Source organism: Mercenaria mercenaria, chromosome 3 (assembly GCF_021730395.1).
Source record: "Mercenaria mercenaria strain notata chromosome 3, MADL_Memer_1, whole genome shotgun sequence".
Classification (NCBI taxonomy): Eukaryota; Metazoa; Mollusca; class Bivalvia; order Venerida; family Veneridae; genus Mercenaria; species Mercenaria mercenaria.
In genome coordinates this window covers 11,456,224-11,475,016 of record NC_069363.1, presented here as the reverse complement: position 1 = coordinate 11,475,016, position 18,793 = coordinate 11,456,224, and the positions used below count along the sequence as shown (strand labels likewise).

Genomic DNA, 18,793 nt, shown 5'->3' with positions numbered 1-18,793 from the left:
CTACATAAACAATGGACTCGGGCTCACAGACTTAAGACTAAAACTCTATGTAACTTTTGTCAAAACATCTTGTGATCCACCTCGTTAACTCAGTTGGTACAGAAGAAGACTATGAATTGAGAGATTGGTTGTCGAGGCCGCTTGGACGATATGACAGAAGTCAATAAATCAGAAGTAATTCGTCATCCACCTGAATCATGTTTGGAAGTGGTCATTTACTTGCATAGGACAAATAAGTTCTCATCCGGAATTCAAGAATAGTGACTGGTTCAGTGATTGCTGATATATAACTAAAATACTGTTAAAAAATGGTGTTAAACTCAAATACAACCTCAACCTCCCTGGATCACTCCTAGTAGGAAATAAAACCAAATTTGCAGTTCAAAACTCCCTTAAGACTACTTTAGTAATCAAGACAGAATTTAATCAATTAACATTGTAACTCTATTTCCATCTTAACATTTCTTATTGCTTTACTGATACTTTTCCCAATTTAACATACCATCTACACCTGAAAACAATCTACATTTTAACATATATATGAACTTGGGCAGTTAATAACTAGGAACTCAGTCAAACATACCAATAGCATCTCCGTCGAGTTTAACAGATCCAGTAAAGATCCTGTCTACAGCTACTACCACACTCTGGGAACTTGTCTCTCCCATCGTCTCCTGGAAGTTAGCCAAAATCTTCGAGCCAAAACCACCTTTAGCAATGGCTGCAAGAAAATGTATTGATTTCAGAAATGTTGTACTACATTCTGGACAAAAAAAAAGGTATCGTTACAAGTGCAAAACCCACAAAGTTAGTAATTCAAAAGTAATAATGATTTCACAAAGTTAGTAATTAAAGAGTAATAATGATTTCACAAAATTAGTCATTCAAGAGTAATAATGATTCCACAAAATTAGTCATTCAAGAGTAATAATGATTCCACAAAATTAGTCATTCAAGAGTAATAATGATTTTATAGTAGCATCTATGACCACACTAAAAAGTTCATTGGTCTTTGCTATTTGGTAATTTCTTAGCAGGAAGCAAGATATCTTACATACCCTCTGGATCAAATGCTTCTATAGGATGGGCTGTTCCACCATTTGACTTTTCACGTTTGTGGGAAGGAATATATTTGGTTTTTACCGATGTTCCAATCAACTGGGCAAGCTCCAGCTGGGATATACATCTCAATATCTGTAATACAGAAGTTGTACTGTGAGAGATTGTGTTTCAGGCATCAACTGCTTTTAATCTGAATAAATCACTTTCATTATATGTTTTTTATAAATATAAAACTTTTTCCTGTAACAAGTGGGAAGGGGTACCTATAAACTGGTTATTTTATTTCTTTTCAGCTTTTCATTTAAAAACAAGTAGTACATGTTCTTTAATAACTATGGAGCATGCATTACAGAAAAAAACATTCCAGTATCTTTTTTACAGTACCTGTATTTGAATAATAAAAGGTAACATGACATTAATACCTAATTTGACTTGGGATTCTGGTAAAATTCTGATATATAATATTATAAATATGGAAAAGATGTTATAGTACATACTACTACAAATATGTTAGTATTTAATAAAGCATGCTTTGTTAGTAGAACCCAATTTAACGTGGTAATTAACAAGTTTTTGGCAACAAAACATGAGCATTTAAAGCAGGTTGACTATATAAGAATTTTAATTACCTCTAACCAGGACTTTCCAAGATAATTGCCGTCAGTATGTGCAACAGAGATTAGAGTTTTGATTGTATCTATATTTTTAGTTTTCATCTCGGTAATCGGAGATGCCGCAGTCAGCAACGTGAAACGTGCAAGTGCTTGAACGTAAGCATCCCGTTCCAACTGTAACACAGATATCCCACCGTCAATATAACAGACAATATACTAGCACATGTACATCTTCATATAAAAGGGAATATTTCAGCTAATGCAAAATCTTTACTGCCAAACTGATATAAATAGGAAATTAATAAAATTTGGAAATTTCAAATCAGTATCTGACCAAATTAGAATGTTTCCAGGCACATACACAATCAACTGGTCACTCAGGCCTGCAAGTAATGTTGTAACTTGTTTATTGTGAATTATACACCTTTACATTAGTCAAGATTGTACATAATAAACAATATGTTCCCTTTTATATCATAATTCAACTCATCAGACTGCAAAGCATTGCTTTCAAAATGTGCCAATTTTCAATGCAATTAATATAACTACAATACACACTTTCATTGAATCAGTATTTTATACATACATTTTTTATGCATATAAAATCATGTGAAAACAAATCCATTTCCCCCAATTCAATGCAGTTTTGAAAGCAAGCTGGTTCAGTATATGTACAGAGTATACAAGTAAAAAAATTCCCAAACTCAATAATATATGCAATATAAAATTTACTTGATAGTATTCAGGAAAAATCTGTTAAAAGAATAAAGTTTTCATGAAACATTAAAACATTTCATATTTTCATTACAGAGAAAAAAACTGAGCTAAATAAACAATAAACAATTTCATCATTAAGAATTTTGTAAGAATAGCACTATCTAAAAGACTTGAAACAAACCATAGTACATGTATTTTAACCTATACCCTGCTAAATTTTTGATAACGGGCTGGTCTACCATTCAATTTGGACAGTACCATTTATTCTTCAAAGGGGTGTTTGTTGATAATTTACTGACTGAATAGTGAACAGTGCAGATCATGATCAGCCTGCATGGATGTGCATGCTGATCTTTGTCTGCACTGGTCACAAAGGCTGCCTTGAACCCTGGAGTCTTGTGGCTGGTTTCTTAGCCTTGAATTCTAACTTGACAGTAATATAGACAAACGTACCTCCATACGAAAAATATAACAGATACGTACATCTGATATCAACAAAACAAGGCCATCTAAACAAAGGGAGGCAATTCGTGAAACTTACCTCAATATGGAAATACATAAGCACATCTGATAACATCTAATTAAAGGGAGATCATCTAAACAAAGGGAAGTAATTTGCAAATCTTACCTCCATTATGGAAAATACATGATATATATATATATATGGCACATCTGATACCAGCTAAACAAAGAGAGGCCATCTAAACAAAGAGAAGCAACTTGTGAAACTTACCTCCATATGGAAAATACAAGAGATACGTATAGCACATCTGATACCATCTAAACAAAGGGAGGCAATTTGTGAGTTATCACAGTCCTGCAATCCAATGCTGAATGCTGCCAGGAATGGTGTCCATGCCATCTGTAAATGAACAGAACTTAATTTGTAAAACCATATAAAAATAAGGCTAAAACTCTCAGTTTAAATTTAATACAATGACTTTGTTGGCTGCACATTAAAAAACTGCAACAGTGACATCTGCTTCTTTGAAGCATAGTATTTAAAGAGAAGTGGTTGCTAAGTGTATATAAGAACATAGCTGCTTAACCAGGAGGTTAACATTTGAGCCAGCTGTAGCCATATCTTTTGTTATATTAGGCAATGTAAGGCACCTAGCTGAAACCGCTCAATTTCTGAAAGACAAGGTTCAAACTCATAGTGGTTAAGGGCAAGTGGTTTGAAGTTGGCAGTTGCCAACCAATCAAATCAGTTTATGAAGTAATGAAGCACTAAAATGACTATCAAACTTCATATGCTTACCTTAAACATTGGTCTAACATGTTCTTGATGTTTTGCACTCATGAAGTTGGATTCAACATGGCTGACACTTTCCATGAGAACCTTGGCTGCCATGGCCATATGTTCCATCTCTGTATTGTACAGCATACGTCTCTGCTTGTCACTTGTTATATCTCCTACAATAACACATGTATCTCTTACTGGGCTCTCAGTGCATTTCATTCAAAGACCAACTAAGTGTGCAATATTCTTTCATTTCAAGAAGCTAGACAGCTTGGTGGTGGAAGGTCATGGAAGGCCTGTGGTTCAATCCATGTGCCCACCTCATAAACTTGTGCCCTAAATAACGTCTTCCGTCTATATTAAAGCAGTAATATCACCCATATTGTGTAAAAAAAAAAACATTTCCGCAAAACTTTACAAAAAAGATCTTGACTATTTTTACGAAATTTATGCTATTTTTTTTTTCAAAAGGTGTTTTGAATTTCAAAAGTGATAGAAAACTAAAAGCAAACATGCCAACTCATACTAGCCTGGGTCCACATTAACACCAAGCATGCACATGTCTTATCCTTTAGGGTAATGCCTATTATTTAACCGTTAAGCATAGATTTTGAAACTATTTGAAAAATAACAATAAATCTTTAAATTACAAAGACACTTACTATGAGAAAGCAAAGATCTCTGTACTCCAATAGCTTTCATTTTGATTTCATTTGATGCAATTTCATCATAGATGGCGGAAAGATATTCCTCCGGCAGATCCTTGCTGTCGTTGATCCCACGATTCATCTTGATATACTGCTCTTTTGTCATCTTATTCTTGTCTTTTATCTATAGTTTAAAAAGTTATTGAAAAGAAATTACGTACTTTTTAACTTTTTTTTATGAAACTGAACGATAAACTAAAGGTCTACTGTGAAATCATTTAATTTCATGGGCACAAAATTTAACAATCTGATCAAAATGGCTATTTCATGGGGATAAGAATTCATTGATTTCAAATTTTAATGATGAAATGAATAAGAACTTGTTTGTTCACTAAAATTTAATTTTGTGGACTGACTCAAACATGAAATCCTTGAAGATTAGCCCCCCCCCCCTCCCCACCACCACCACACAAAAATTAATGACTTCACAGTGTAGTAAAATTTCAGTTTTTGTATTAACTATACACAGTTCAGTATTTTTGTTCATTTGAAGTACAATGCAATCCTTTAAAAAAGTCTACAGTAAAATATCAGGCAAAGCATTTTTCCCCAAATGACATATACAAAACTACAAAAGACTTGTATCAATCAAAGCAATCATTATGGCAAACTCTAAATAGATCTGTTCTGATAGAGAAGTACAGAACTGAACAGCAAATGGTTCAAGTAGCCTAATTTCTTTCTGTATATACATACTGTCAACAGACAAGAAAGTTGATGTGTTTGCCATTACAAATATAATAATAGATGCAAACATTGCTCAGGAATATTTACAACGTAACAATTCTGAAAATCCTAACCCTAGTTAGAAATGCCTTATGTTCATGTCAGGCTTTTATAGTTTGTTTGTCTGACTGGTTTTAACTGTTTTTCAACAGCATTCTATATATAAAATGCATCTAACCAGTGATCTTGACTTATTAACCAGTAATGACATTGTCTTGTGAGTAATGGACAATTTCCTAAAGCATTTCAGACACTCTGTTGTCTGTCAAACCATCACAGAGAACACAAGCTGTACCTGGTGATCAAACTCTACACCTCTCAATAGTCTTATGCTGTACATACTTAAGTTTATTGGATTGGCTCAGTCTTTGATAAATTTCAAGTAAAAATTACATGTCCAGTTTCTATGGAAGACATATACTTATAAATGTTATGTGCTTACTAACGAACAATTGTTTTTCTAACTGTTAGCAATACAGGAATATTAGAATAACAGTCATTTATTTCAGTCCTTGGCCAATCTTTTCTCTCCTTTGAGTTTAGGAAAAAAGCAGAGCCAACAGTAGCACGATATGTGAACATGAATGTGAGATATCCTCCAACTGCTGCCCTTGATCATCCTTATACAGATGTAAAAAAAAATCTATATGCACATGAAGAATGTACCTAAATTTTTAGAAGTTGTCCTATAGCAAAAGTATTTGAGAGTTTAAAACAAGTGCAAACTGAATGAATAATATGTGCCAGATTAAAGTCAATTTTTGGATATATTTTACATGCCCAAGCACCAAGCAATCTGCTGTTACATTCACAAATATCTTTAAATTATGGTTGCAGTTAGAATGAACACATTCCTTTCAGATACAAGTGATTTATATGAGAAATAATACCAACAATTAGTGTAGTTTAATATCTTCCATCCAGAAAACAGCTCCTTAGTTCAATGTACAAAGAAGCTTTGCAGAAGGAATTTTGAAATATTGCTAATATGTAAACTTTGTCTACTATACAAGAGATAGGTAAACTTTTAAAGAGAGTGTCAGAAATGACAATGCCCCTAAAACAATGATTCTGGAATGACAAAACAAACTGCTGGAAAAACATAACATGTTAACCTTTTCATTAAAAGATGGATTAATCAATTAGAAAAGAGCTAGTCTATAATGATGAGTTTGTAAAAAGAATCTTGAAAGTTTGACACAGCAGAAATAAAAGTATCTTGAGATAGAAGAATGCATTAAAACTGCCTTCATTATATTTCAGCTAAATGCCTTCTATTGAATTCACAAAATAAATTGTAGATATCATAAACTATCTGAAAAAGGCATTCTGCTGAAATACACTATATATTGAAACAGTGTATTTCTTTCATGTATTTCACGATATCCCCTTTAACAGTGCAAAAGCTAGAGTTATCAATGAGTGGATTTATACCAAACAATGCCGCATTGTTACAGGGATGATAAAATGTTCTCATCAAATATTATATATATATCATACCAGATTTAAACAACTGATTCTAGTTTTAAGAAAATCTTTCCAGCAGTTCAGAACAAACACAAATTAATACTACTTGACATTTCACTTCAAGGAGTGACCCTGACTTGGATCCTAGTAATTAAAGTTACAATTTTTATTAGTAATTTTTTGGTAGTTTTATAAAACAAGAGGGCCCTAAAGGCCCTGAATCGCTCACCTGACCTAATTCTAACCCCTGATAACTAGCTTTTCCTTTGACCTAGTGACCTAGTTTTTGACCCCACATGACAGATTCGACCTTGACCTAAAGATCATAAAAATTAACATTCTGACCAAGTTTCATGAAGATACAGTCATAAATGTGGCCTCTAGAGTGTTAACAAGCTTTACCTTTGACTTGACCTGGTGACCTAGTTTTTGACCCACCTGACCCAGATTTGAACTTTACCTAAAGATCATCAAGATTAACATTCTGACTAAGTTTCATTAGGATATGGTCATAAATTTGGCTCTAGAGTGTTAATTAGCTTTACCTTTGATTTGACCTGGTGACCTAATTTTTGATCCCACATGACCCATATTCCAAAGTGACCTAAAGATCATCAAGATTAACATTCTGACCAAGTTTCATGAAGATACAGTCATAAATGTGACCTCTTTAAGTGTTAACAAGCTTTTCCTTTGATTTGACCTGGTGACCTAGTTTTTGATCCCACCTGACCCAGATTCGAATCTGATATAGAGGTCATCAAGACAAACATTCTGATCAATTCTCATGAGTTTCAAACTTAAAAATATGTCTCTAGAGTGTAAACAAGCTTTACCTTTGATTTGACCTGTTGACCTAGTTTTTGACCCCACCTGACCCAGATTTGAACTTGACCTAAAATCATCAAGATTAATATTCTGACAAAATTTCATAGATATTGTCATAAATGTGGCCTCTAGAGTGTTAACAATCCTTTCCTTTGATTTGACCTGGTGACCTAGTTCTTGAACCCACCTGATCCAGATTTGAACTTGACCTAAAGATTATCAAGATTAACATTCTGACAAAGTTTCATAGAGATATTATCATAAATGTGGCCTCTAGAGTGTTAACTAGCTTTTCCTTTGAATTGACTAGGTGACCTAGATTTTGATCCCACCTGACCCAGATTTACATTTGACCTAAAGATCATCAAGATTAACAATCTGACCAAGTTTCATTAAGATATGGTCATAAATGTGGCCTCTAGTGTTAACTAGCTTTTCCTTTGATTTGACCTGGTGACCTAGTTTTTGACCCCACATGACCCAGATTCGAAACTGACCTAAAGATCACCAAGATTAACATTCTGACCAAGTTTTATGAAGATATAGCCTTAAATGTGGCCTCTAGAGTGTTAACAAGCTTTTCCTTAGCTTTGACCTGGTGACCTAGTTTTTTACCCCAGATCACCCAATATTGAATTCGTCGAAGATATTATTGAAAGTAACATTCTGACCAAGATTCATTAAGATTGGACCAAAATTGTGACCTCTACAGTGTTAACAAGCTTTTCCTTTGATTTGACCTGGTGACCTAGTTTTTAACCCCAGATGACCCAATATCAAACTCGACCAAGATTTTATTAAGGGTAACATTCTGACCAAGTTTCATTAAGATTGGGCCAAAATTGTGACCTCTAGAGTGTTAACAGTCCAATTGTTGACGACGATGGACGGACGGACACAGGGTGATCACAAAAGCTCACCTTGAGCACTTTGTGCTCAGGTGAACTAAAAACACAACATATGATGAGGTTAAGCAGAAATAAATAAAGCTAATGGTCCTTGATCAAGTATGACCCTGATCTTGGTTCCAGTGACATGCACTATGTGCACCATCTTGATCAAGTAAAAAAGAAAATGTGTTAGTTTTATTAAAATCTTTTCAAAAGTTAAGAAGGTATGGAGGGTGGACAAAATAAAGCTTCTTGACCTTCAACTTAAAATGTACAACCTTGGTATGGATCCAGTGACACTGGTCATTAGTATTATGTGTGTGAAGCTTTGTTAAAAATCCAAGGATTTCAGAAAAATTACTCCAATAAAGTCTATACATTTTGTATATAAGGGTATACTGTAACCCTAGAAATATTTGTATTTCACATTTATTTTAACGACGAAGGATTTAGCATCTACAAAAATTTGTGGAAATACAATGGACTCAGATTACGCACTTACTGTCTTAATAGCTCAAACAGGTAAAAAACAATCACAGGTAATATAACAGATAGGATGGTAAATATATTGGAAAAATAACGGGTCACTTTTTCTTAACACATTTTTAATCTACAATGTATTGTGATCGTGAGCAAAAGTTACTTTCCACAATAAACTGATGGCAATTACTGGTATACGACAATGTGTTAAAAATGGAAACTATGTACTATGTGATTGTAATATTGAGAATACATGTAGCATACATGTATACCTACTTTGATATTAACTAATGAAATTTACTGTCCACAATATACTGTCCATAATCACAAATCACTGTACATCAGTACACGAAACAGAGTTAAAAGTGGAAACTGTCTATGTGGTTGTAGTATTGAGTATAAATGTAGACCTACTTTGATATTAACCATTTTCACTACTGATGAAAACTATAAACTTTTTCACAGCAGCTGGCTGTTTTGCGACTACAAAAGTTTGCTGAAACATACTGACCACGAAAGTTGTTTACTTAAATAGCGCTAAACCATTTCTAGGTTTACAGTAATAATGCCAAATTAACAAGGCAGTCTGAAAGACAGCTAAATCCCCCGCCACTGCTATGGATAGTGAAAGGGTAAAACATTTGATTTTAGCTGTGACCTTGACCTTGAACTGACACAGCTGACTCATGAATTCTGCAAAACGTCTTGATGAGGTGATCATTTGACCAAAGTTTCATGAAAATCCTTCAAGGGGTTTAGGAGATACAGAGCTGAAACCTTTGACCTTCAGTTGTGACCTTGACCTTGAGTTGACATGGCTGACTCATGAGTTCTTGATGAGGTGATCATTTGACCAAAGTTTGATGAAAATCCTTCAAGGGGTTAAGGAGATACAGAGTGGACACCAAATGGAAGGCTCAAACCTTCGACCCTTAGTTGTGACCTTGACCTTTAGCTTTCATGAAAATCCTTCAAGGGGTTTAGGAGATACAGAGCTGAAACCTTTGACCTTCAGTTGTGACCTTGAGCTGACATGGCTGACTCAAAAGTTCTGCACATCGCCTTGATGAGGTGATCGTTTGACCCAAGTTTGATGAAAATCCTTCAAGGGGTTTAGGAGATATAGAGCAGACACAAAATGGAAGGGTCAAACCTTTGACCCTAAGTTGTGACCTTGACCTTGAGCCGGCATGACTGACTCATGGGTTCTGCACATCGTCTTGATGAGGTGATCATTTGACCCAAGTTTTATAAAATTCCTTCAAGGGGTTTAAGAGATATAGAGCGGACACAAAATGGAAGGCTCAAACCTTTGACCTTGAGTTGTGACCTTGACCTTGAGCCGGCATGGCTGACTCATGGGTTCTGCACATCGTCTTGATGAGGTGATCATTTGACCCAAGTTTTATAAAATTCCTTCAAGGGGTTTAGGAGATATAGAGCGGACACAAAATGGCAGGCTCAAACCTTTGACCTGGAGTTGTGACCTTGACCTTGAACCGACAAGGCTGACTCATGGGTTCTGCACATCGTCTTGATGAGCAGAGCTCCAGATAAGATGCGTATTTGCGTAAATACGTTTTGAAATTTACAAAAAACGCATTTAAAATCAAACCTACGCGTACTGATATGCATTGAAAAAACGGGATACGTATTTTACTCGATTAAAGTGCGTAATCCAATTTTATCATAAATCAAGCACATCCTTTTTGTAATCGAGTACAACAAACAAAAATGGCGTCTCATAAAAGCAAACGCAAACGATATCGTAAAATAATGTTATTTTCTTCTTCAAGTATATTAAAGCGTGTGACAAGAGATGACTTGGACAATGCCTATCGCTAAGTACGTGATCTATGATATATTATGGGTAACTGTTGAAGAAGCAGAAGCACCATACATGTGGGTGTTTCTGAAAAAAACAAACATTGACAGTCAAAGTATCACTGGCTGTTGATATATCGCAGTGGTCAGTAACTTAAATTCTAACACGATCCGCAGCAGTTGCTATATAAACATATAGCGAAATCGCCTATACATGAAACTACGATAAAATATAGCTCTTCCATTCCGCCCTACGATTGTAACACGACTGAGATTCTACTCTGCTTCCGTTATATACCGACTAAATACTCGACTTTTTCAGTGTTATGTAGTAGTAATAAAAAGTACATCAAATTTTCTGAAACAAACAATATCTAACTGATGAATTTATTTGTTTATATTTTACCGTAAGAATATGTTTCAGCCCGGTAAGTTTCAACTTCAACACCAGTGCATCTATGTCTGGTCGTGTGTGTAGTTTACAATTTCTGCGTTGTAGGCACCACAAATGTCAACTAGATTCTACTTTGACAGTAAATAAATTATAATTAATTTTCCAATCTTCCAGACTCTAGTTTTTACGTGTTTATATGCCGCCGCAATGTTCTGGCGTGTATGTTTCAGTGCCATCATGTAGGTGACGTGTACTATTTTTAGAAACTGCATATATAAACCTTGAATTAAGTATTTACCTCTGATTTCTATATCCGACCTTTGATGTTATTGAAAATAACATTTTCACGGCAATAACTACTTAATACTTTAATTAAAATTTACTGAATATCGGAAAATTCCGTTTGATGCAACGCTTTCCATTTGTGGGGAGGTTTTTATAATAGCATATGGCCAGCCGAATGACAATCGCGCTAAAATGTAGTGCTGTAAAATGCGAAGAATTTACGTGGTTAGAATAAAATATGGGCAGTCGTTCGGATGCGAATATTAAATCACTCGTGCTACGCACTCGTGATTTAATTATTACGCATCCAAACTCCTGCCCATATTTTATTCTGATAAAATATAGGCACATATTTATTATTTCTTAATTAAGATGTAGTGTAAGATGTAATGTATGCAGTAAACAAAATGTTAAAACTATCTGAATGAAGGCTCAAAAAATATTCAGGAAAACAACAGTGGTCGACAACACTTCAGCGGAGCACATGAATATCAGAAAATTATACAAACAAACAGTTATTATTATTACCCTTTTAAATAATTTCGAATTCTGAAAAACCATTTAGAATTCTAAAATACCCTTTTGAAAAAATATGTAGGAGTAAAAAACCCTTTGAAAAAAAAACTAGGGGGTAAAATACCCTTTAACCTAAAATCTTATCTGGGGGCCTCCGTGGCCGAGTGGTTAAAGTCGTTGACTTCAAACCATTTGCCCCTCATCGATGTGGGTTCGAAACCTCATTTGGGGCGTAGAATTCTTCACGTGAGGAAGCCATCCAGCTGGCTTACGGAAGGTCGGTGGTTCTACCCAGGTGCCCGCTCGTGATGAAATTATGCACGGAGGGGCACCTGGGGTCTTCCTCCACCATTAAAGCTGGAAAGTCGCCATATGACCTAAAATTGTGTCGGTGCGACGTTAAACCCAACAAAATAAAATAAAATCTTATCTGGAGCTCTGGATGAGGTGATCATTTGACCAAAGTTTCATGAAAATCCTTCAAGGGGTTTAAGAGATATGGACCGGACACGAATTTGTTACGGACGGAAGGACGCAGACCATTCCTATAATCCCTCCGCCACGGGGGAGGGGTTGGGGATTAATAAAAGAAGACATATACGATCATGAACACACAAAGGAGAGACAAACATGATGATGGCAATGCTCAGATTTATAAGGAAGGAAAATTACAAAGCAGCATGATTCTATACTAGCATGTTCTCTGCATAATGATAAATGTACAAGATTCAGTGACTAGCAAAGCAGACTCCCTCCAGCAATATAAAAATACCTGATGACTGTGTTTATCAGTTGTCAAAATAATGATTGAATATGCCAGCACATAGGCCGCATCGGCACTAGCAAATATACCATTCCTGTAAAGACAATGGACAAAAGCTAACAGAAAATAAAACCAAAATAAAATATAAAATGGCAGCAAAACCTCTGAGCAATACCTGACTACTGTGTAAGTCTGTTGTTAACATGATTACAGAGTACGCCAACACGTAGGCTGCATCAGCACTTGCAAATATTTCACTACTGAAAAAGTCAACATCATATCAAAGATGTAAATACTTCTATTTCAATAAAAAAGGCACATTACATAATTTACAGTATGAATAATTTATCTGTAATCCACAAGAAAAAAGCTAAATCTGTAAATATTTCATCAATATAAAAAAGATGTAAAGTTGTTATTATTTCCTAGCATGGGATCACTTTCTAGTTTATAATCTATGCATATTTTAAATATAAAAACAAAACTTGTGTCTGTGACTCAACATTATTTCAGGAAACTATGGTAAACTTACTTGGTATTACATTCACAATATCTTGAAGCAAACTTTTCCATGAGTCTATCAATTTTCTGAGCCTCCCCTGGCAGTCTAAAGCCTTCCAGAAATCTCCTTAATGCTGACACAAAATCCATCTCCGCAAAATTTAACTGATCTACATATGCATACATCACCTCTTTGTTAAATCTGTAAATGGTTTAAATATAAAATCTGTAAACAGTTTAAATATAAAATCTGTAAATGGTTTAAATATAAAATCTGTAAATGGTTTAAATATAAAATCTGTAAATAGTTTAAACATAAAATCTATAAATGGTTTAAATATAAAATCTGTAAATGGTTCAAATATAGAATAAAAATGAAATTATGGACAACAAGCAAATTCACTGAACTGGTTTCATTCAGCTGGTATCCTTTATTCAACTGGATAAGGTTTTTACCCTGAAAAAAGCATTCCCTGCCTACAAAATCCAGAAGCACTTCTTTTTCGAAGTGGATGCCAGTTTAGCCCCATAGAGTTATTTACATATTTTTAGTGGAATATAACACTTCTTATTTTAAGTAACAATGACCTTGGCAAAAGCAAACTATAATACAATAGAACATTGGTCGCTGGGAAGATACCTTGGTATTAAGTGATTTAAAATCATCAACCTTAACCCCGAGGCCATACTCCCCCTCCCCCACAACATATATCAGTTAACATAATGATTATAGTCAGTTGTTGCCGACAAGAAAATCACACTATTAGTACCAATGATAAAGGCATGTTAAGAGACAAAACGATCAAGAAGATGATTCAGTTATACCAACAACACTGTTTTCCAAAGAAAATATATGCTTTATGCTTACTTCTCATTGTCTCCTAAGAAGTCTCCAACTATAGCCTGAAAATAAAAGAATTAAACATTGTAAATAAGGCTAATCTGAATCTGCAATGGGACAAACTAAAAATTTAAGACTTTCCAATCTAAAAAAATATGAATTTTTTCTTGAATACTTGTAGCATATACCATTGACCCTCAACTAGAAATTTTGATCCCGATACAAAACTGAAAATTTGTGCCTGCAAACATTATTTTTCACTATTATTAACAGCGTTTCTAAGTTGAACAGACACATCATAGGTCATATGTAGTGGAGGAAGACCCAGGTGCTCCTCAGGGACTATTCCAGGAATGGGCAGGAATATGGGAAGAACCATCAACCTTCTGTAATCCAGCTCTACAGGTTCCTTTTACACCCTAAGCGAGCTACCTCACAAACAGTCTTTAGAGAACCAACTGCAGAGTATGTGAACTTTACCTTATCTAACCTATCATCACTGTGAAACAACTCGGCTATATCATCAGGGGATGTACCCAGCAAACCCTGATCCTGCAAGTATTGTACTCCTTTCTTTGGCTTTTTGTTGAACCTGAAAAGACAAAAAGATTGTTTAATTGTACCACACTGTAAGGTCTTATGTGACTTTCTTGCTATTCTGGAGACAGATCCAATAAAATAAAAGCATTACTTCTGACATGGAAAATACCAAATCCTTTCAACAAGCTAGCCTATAAAGAATTTTCAAAATGATGAAAGGTATTTTTCCTGGAAGAACATCTCAATAATTGTTGCTCAACTGCTAAGCTTTTGTTTTTTGTTGAGTATAAGTTATATCGTCACACCGACACAGCTATAGGTTATATGGTGACTTTCCAGCTTTTCATGGAGGAGGAAGACCCAAGGTGCCCCTCCAGGCATTGTATTTATCAAGAAAAAGCACCTGGGTAGAGCAACCAGACTTCCATTATCAAGCTGGATGGCGTCCTCACTTGAAGAATTCTACACCTCAGGTGATCTGAAGACAGTGCCCTAAACAGCTCAGTGACAGAGGCTCCTAACCATCTTCTTAGCTCATTGAGAGAAGCACTGGTCTACAGATCAAGAGGTTGCAAGTTTAATCCCCAGGTAAGCGTATTTTTTCTGTGACAACTTGATAGAAGACATTGAATCTGAAATAATTCTTCCTTCACCTCTGATATATGCAGAGATGTTGGCTTTACTTGTGGAGAACAGATTAGTGCTGGTACAAAATCCAGGAACACAGGTTAGGTTAGTTTTAGTCATAGCTTCTTTTCCGTCTAAATAGCTGATCGCATGTACTGACATGCTGCCGTTTGACTGAGGCCCGATAGGGGTAGCCGAATTCAGAGCTCTATGTATAGATCTAGGTTAGTTTATACTCATTTTTTAGCTTGATTGTTTATAAAGCATGAAGATTTAAAAAATCACTCTTCAGTCTGCTTTCTGGAACAAGTAGTACTCGAGTTATATGAAAAGGCATGGTGGTGTCCAAGTTCTGTCTTGCTTTAAAATTCTAACCTTTTAAAGAAATTAGTCAAAAATACTAGTTTTTGATACATGTTTTCTAACACTTTGTTACTTACAGTTCAATACCGTGTTCCATAATCTCTTTCTGTTGTTTAAGCACCTCATACTGTTCTGGACTGTCATGGACCACAGTGGACGTATTCAGAGAGCTACCATTCGACTCAAGGGAGTTGGTGCTATCGTAGCTATTTAGGGTGCCTTTACCCGAGTCTGAATCAGACTCTGGTGACGGCTTACAGTCCTGACCTGTGTGGAAGAAAAGGTATGTAAATTATTTGTTTTGTGGAGTTGTAACGCTTTATGCTGACCTGCCACATTCACTGGCATACAAGAAAGTCTCAGATGCCTACTATTCATTTTTTCTGTGTAACACTCCAATTTCTACAGGCCACCTAATTATTTCCTCAAATAAAAGAATTCAACCATGACCTGAACCAAAGAAGGAAGCAGCAAGTGACTTAATACCAGCATACTTATCTCTTTGCTAGATTAACCAAAAGAAATCTAGCATTTCCAAAATTTGATAAAACGGTATCATAATTATGGCCCATTTTTATGTGCCCAAATTTTAATGATTATACCTAGTTCCTTATTTTTTGGAAGATAATTCTCACACTTTTTTGTGCAATTAAATGGAAACTAGTCTGATGTTTTATGGAAACTTAACAGCTATATACAGCATGACTTAAAACCACAATAAAAAATTCAATATCCATACACAATGCCATTATTTTAATTCTCAAAAAATTAAATCAACTTGTCAGTGAAAGCCTGAGAAATTCCAAGGTCACAATTCCATATGTAGTGCACCCCCCCCCCCCCCCCCCCTCTAAAAATAAACTGCATTTTTCTAGAGGATTCACAAGTTCAATGGAATTGTAGAGCCTTACCCAAGTTGGACTGGAAGTGTGGGTTGATGTACAGATCTTTGCTCCATTCTACCATACACTTGAGTATGGAAACTAGACATTCAAGCCCCTTCAGTCGCATACTCTGTTCTTGTGTAGGCGTCACACCTAAAATATAACACCTTTATTCTACATAATCCTACAAAACACCACTGATTATATCACAAATCTGACAATACCTCCAAAATCTTTTAAATCAACATATGCATAACGAAACTTGCAACAAGTGAAAAGAGTGAAAACATTTGCTTACTTTACATCAACAGTAATACATGTATGCAATATTGATTTATGCTCCTCTGTGACAAAAGCTCCAAGCTTATCAGATCACTCCTGAGGAAAAACCAATACTAATTCTGTATGAGGGGTCAAGGACACAACCTCATGATCTAAGCTCAGACACACAACCTCTGTAATAGCAGGTACATTATTATCCGACAGAATGTTGCTTACAAGAACAAACAGTTTTCCCTTTACAATTATAAATAAGGCAATAACAATAACAAATGTAATGAAAGGGATTTTCTTACCAACAGCTAGGGATTGTCTCCCTTGAGCTATTTTGGAAAGATCATTAACTAGACGTTCAAATATATTGGCAAGGGAGAGATCACAGTCATAATTCACATATATGTCAACAACACATTGGGCATCTGTAAACAAATGAAATAACACGCATTAGTGCTTATGTCAAATTTCAGTTTTGTTCATAAAGCAATAAAATAATTACAATTATCAGTTGTAGAAGAATGCTGAAAAATAAGTAACAAACATGTTAATAGCCTTTGTGTAAACAAAGTTTTCCAAAAACTCCCAGAATTATAAATTTATATACATGGAATATGTCAAAAACTTTTGTTAAGACAATTTAAAAGGAACAAAAAGATCACTGGCTGTAGAAATAGGTAAAATTACAAATGTATTCAAAATTTACATCATACACAGAAAAAATTGAGTTTTCAAAGCAACTTCTTATATTAATAGTAATGTTTGAAATAATTCCTATTAAATAAATACATACATTGTAAAGAAACATTAAGAACACTAACAGTCTGAAAACCTCATTGTAAAACTCAAAAAGTCAATTTTTAATATCTAGCATTAGGTTCTCATGTAAAACTAACCTGCACATATTCTAGTGAGAGCTTGTATAACCATCCATTTATGGTCAAAGGAACTGCTTGGTGTCTCCAAAATGTACAGGAAAATTTCCTTGAAAAACACCTGAAATGACATCATTATTTACAAAGTTTCTTTTTAATAAATATTTGGTTCAAACCATTGTAACTTTAACAATCACATTTGTACACAAAAAATAAAGATTATATTTATTGATTGAAGGAAATAAAAGCTGGAAAGCTTTGCTGTAGAGCATAATATATATCAAAGTTGTTATTTTCACCTAAAAACACTATCATATAAAAAGGTGTATGTCACAGAAGAATTGTTTAAACATATCATTTTAACTTGATAGTAAGTTAACCTACTGTTACATTCACCTTTTCATAAGACTTTTCCTTGAGCTCTCTTTAACTCTTAGCCTGCTAAATTTCTAAAATAAACTTGTCCATCATTCGATTTGAGCAGTACCACTTCTTATTCAAAGGGGTTTTGCTGAAATTTTACTGACTGAATAGCAAACAGTGCAGACCATGATCAGACTGCATGGAGGTGCAGGCTGATCTTGGTCTGCACCGGTCGCAAAGGCAAAATCACAGGCTAAAGGTTAAACATAAGAAAATGTTACTTTTTTAACATCATACTAAACAAAGTTAAGTGTGGTAAAAAGAAGTTTCAAGTCTCAAAAATCTGATCAGCAGTTTCAATGCATATATTATGAAATCAACCAATCACAATGCTGCATTCTGATACTGGTCTAAAACCTCATCTGTACAAGCTTGAAGCTAGTAAGTCAATCCTAATTCAGCAAGAATGCTTACCTCTATTTGCATTTTAAGATGTTGTTTAAAGTTGGCTAACAGTGTCAGGAATATAGCAAGCGAGATTTCAAATACTTCAATGACCGAGCTGACCCCATTCTTGGACAGTGCTACACACAGATACTGTTTGATAGCATTGATAAACATGTCATTAGTTTGGAACACTGGTCCTGCACTTTGCAGTATTGACAGCAACAATTCAAGTGATAAAACCTTGGACCTCAACTCATGTGATCTGCAATACAAAACATTCAATATTTAAAACATTGAAATGACTATAAAAAAGTTATTTCTTACACAAGACAGATTTCAATTGAACCTGCCTTAGCAGCCACCTGTACTTAGCAAACACATGCCTTAAGCTTCCAGGCAGCCAGCTATCTTCCCTGAAATAGACATTTTGCTCTAAATTTGTCTTGTCTTAAGCAGTCATCTGCTTGAAGCAGCCAGACTGTGTCACTCTGCTTGAAGTAGCCAGACTGTGTCACACCCTTGACTGGCTGCTTAATACAGGCTAGACTGTATGACTGGTTTGC

At 35.0% G+C, this 18,793-nt stretch overlaps 1 protein-coding gene across 10 annotated transcripts in view; it reads right to left on the bottom strand.

The window, feature by feature from the left end:
- Positions 1-18,793, bottom strand: part of LOC123525920 (brefeldin A-inhibited guanine nucleotide-exchange protein 1-like) — a 100,045-nt gene that overhangs the window by 60,150 nt on the left and 21,102 nt on the right. For 7 of the 10 annotated variants that reach the window (XM_053537863.1, XM_053537867.1, XM_053537865.1 and 4 more), the window contains exons 11-25: positions 18,258-18,492; positions 17,442-17,541; positions 16,848-16,970; positions 16,300-16,425; positions 15,466-15,655; positions 14,339-14,450; positions 13,886-13,920; positions 13,049-13,219; positions 12,526-12,610; positions 4,299-4,467; positions 3,655-3,809; positions 3,127-3,255; positions 1,692-1,850; positions 1,059-1,194; positions 584-721 (exon numbers count right to left, since the gene is read on the bottom strand). In XM_053537863.1, coding sequence (XP_053393838.1) covers positions 584-721; positions 1,059-1,194; positions 1,692-1,850; positions 3,127-3,255; positions 3,655-3,809; positions 4,299-4,467; positions 12,526-12,610; positions 13,049-13,219; positions 13,886-13,920; positions 14,339-14,450; positions 15,466-15,655; positions 16,300-16,425; positions 16,848-16,970; positions 17,442-17,541; positions 18,258-18,492 — 2,063 coding nt within the window. Of the gene's footprint in view, positions 1-583; positions 722-1,058; positions 1,195-1,691; positions 1,851-3,126; positions 3,256-3,654; positions 3,810-4,298; positions 4,468-12,525; positions 12,611-12,691; positions 12,777-13,048; positions 13,220-13,885; positions 13,921-14,338; positions 14,451-15,465; positions 15,656-16,299; positions 16,426-16,847; positions 16,971-17,441; positions 17,542-18,257; positions 18,493-18,793 lie in introns of all 10 variants that reach the window. The other 3 variants (XM_053537864.1, XM_053537871.1, XM_053537872.1) reach the window with 1 other exon arrangement.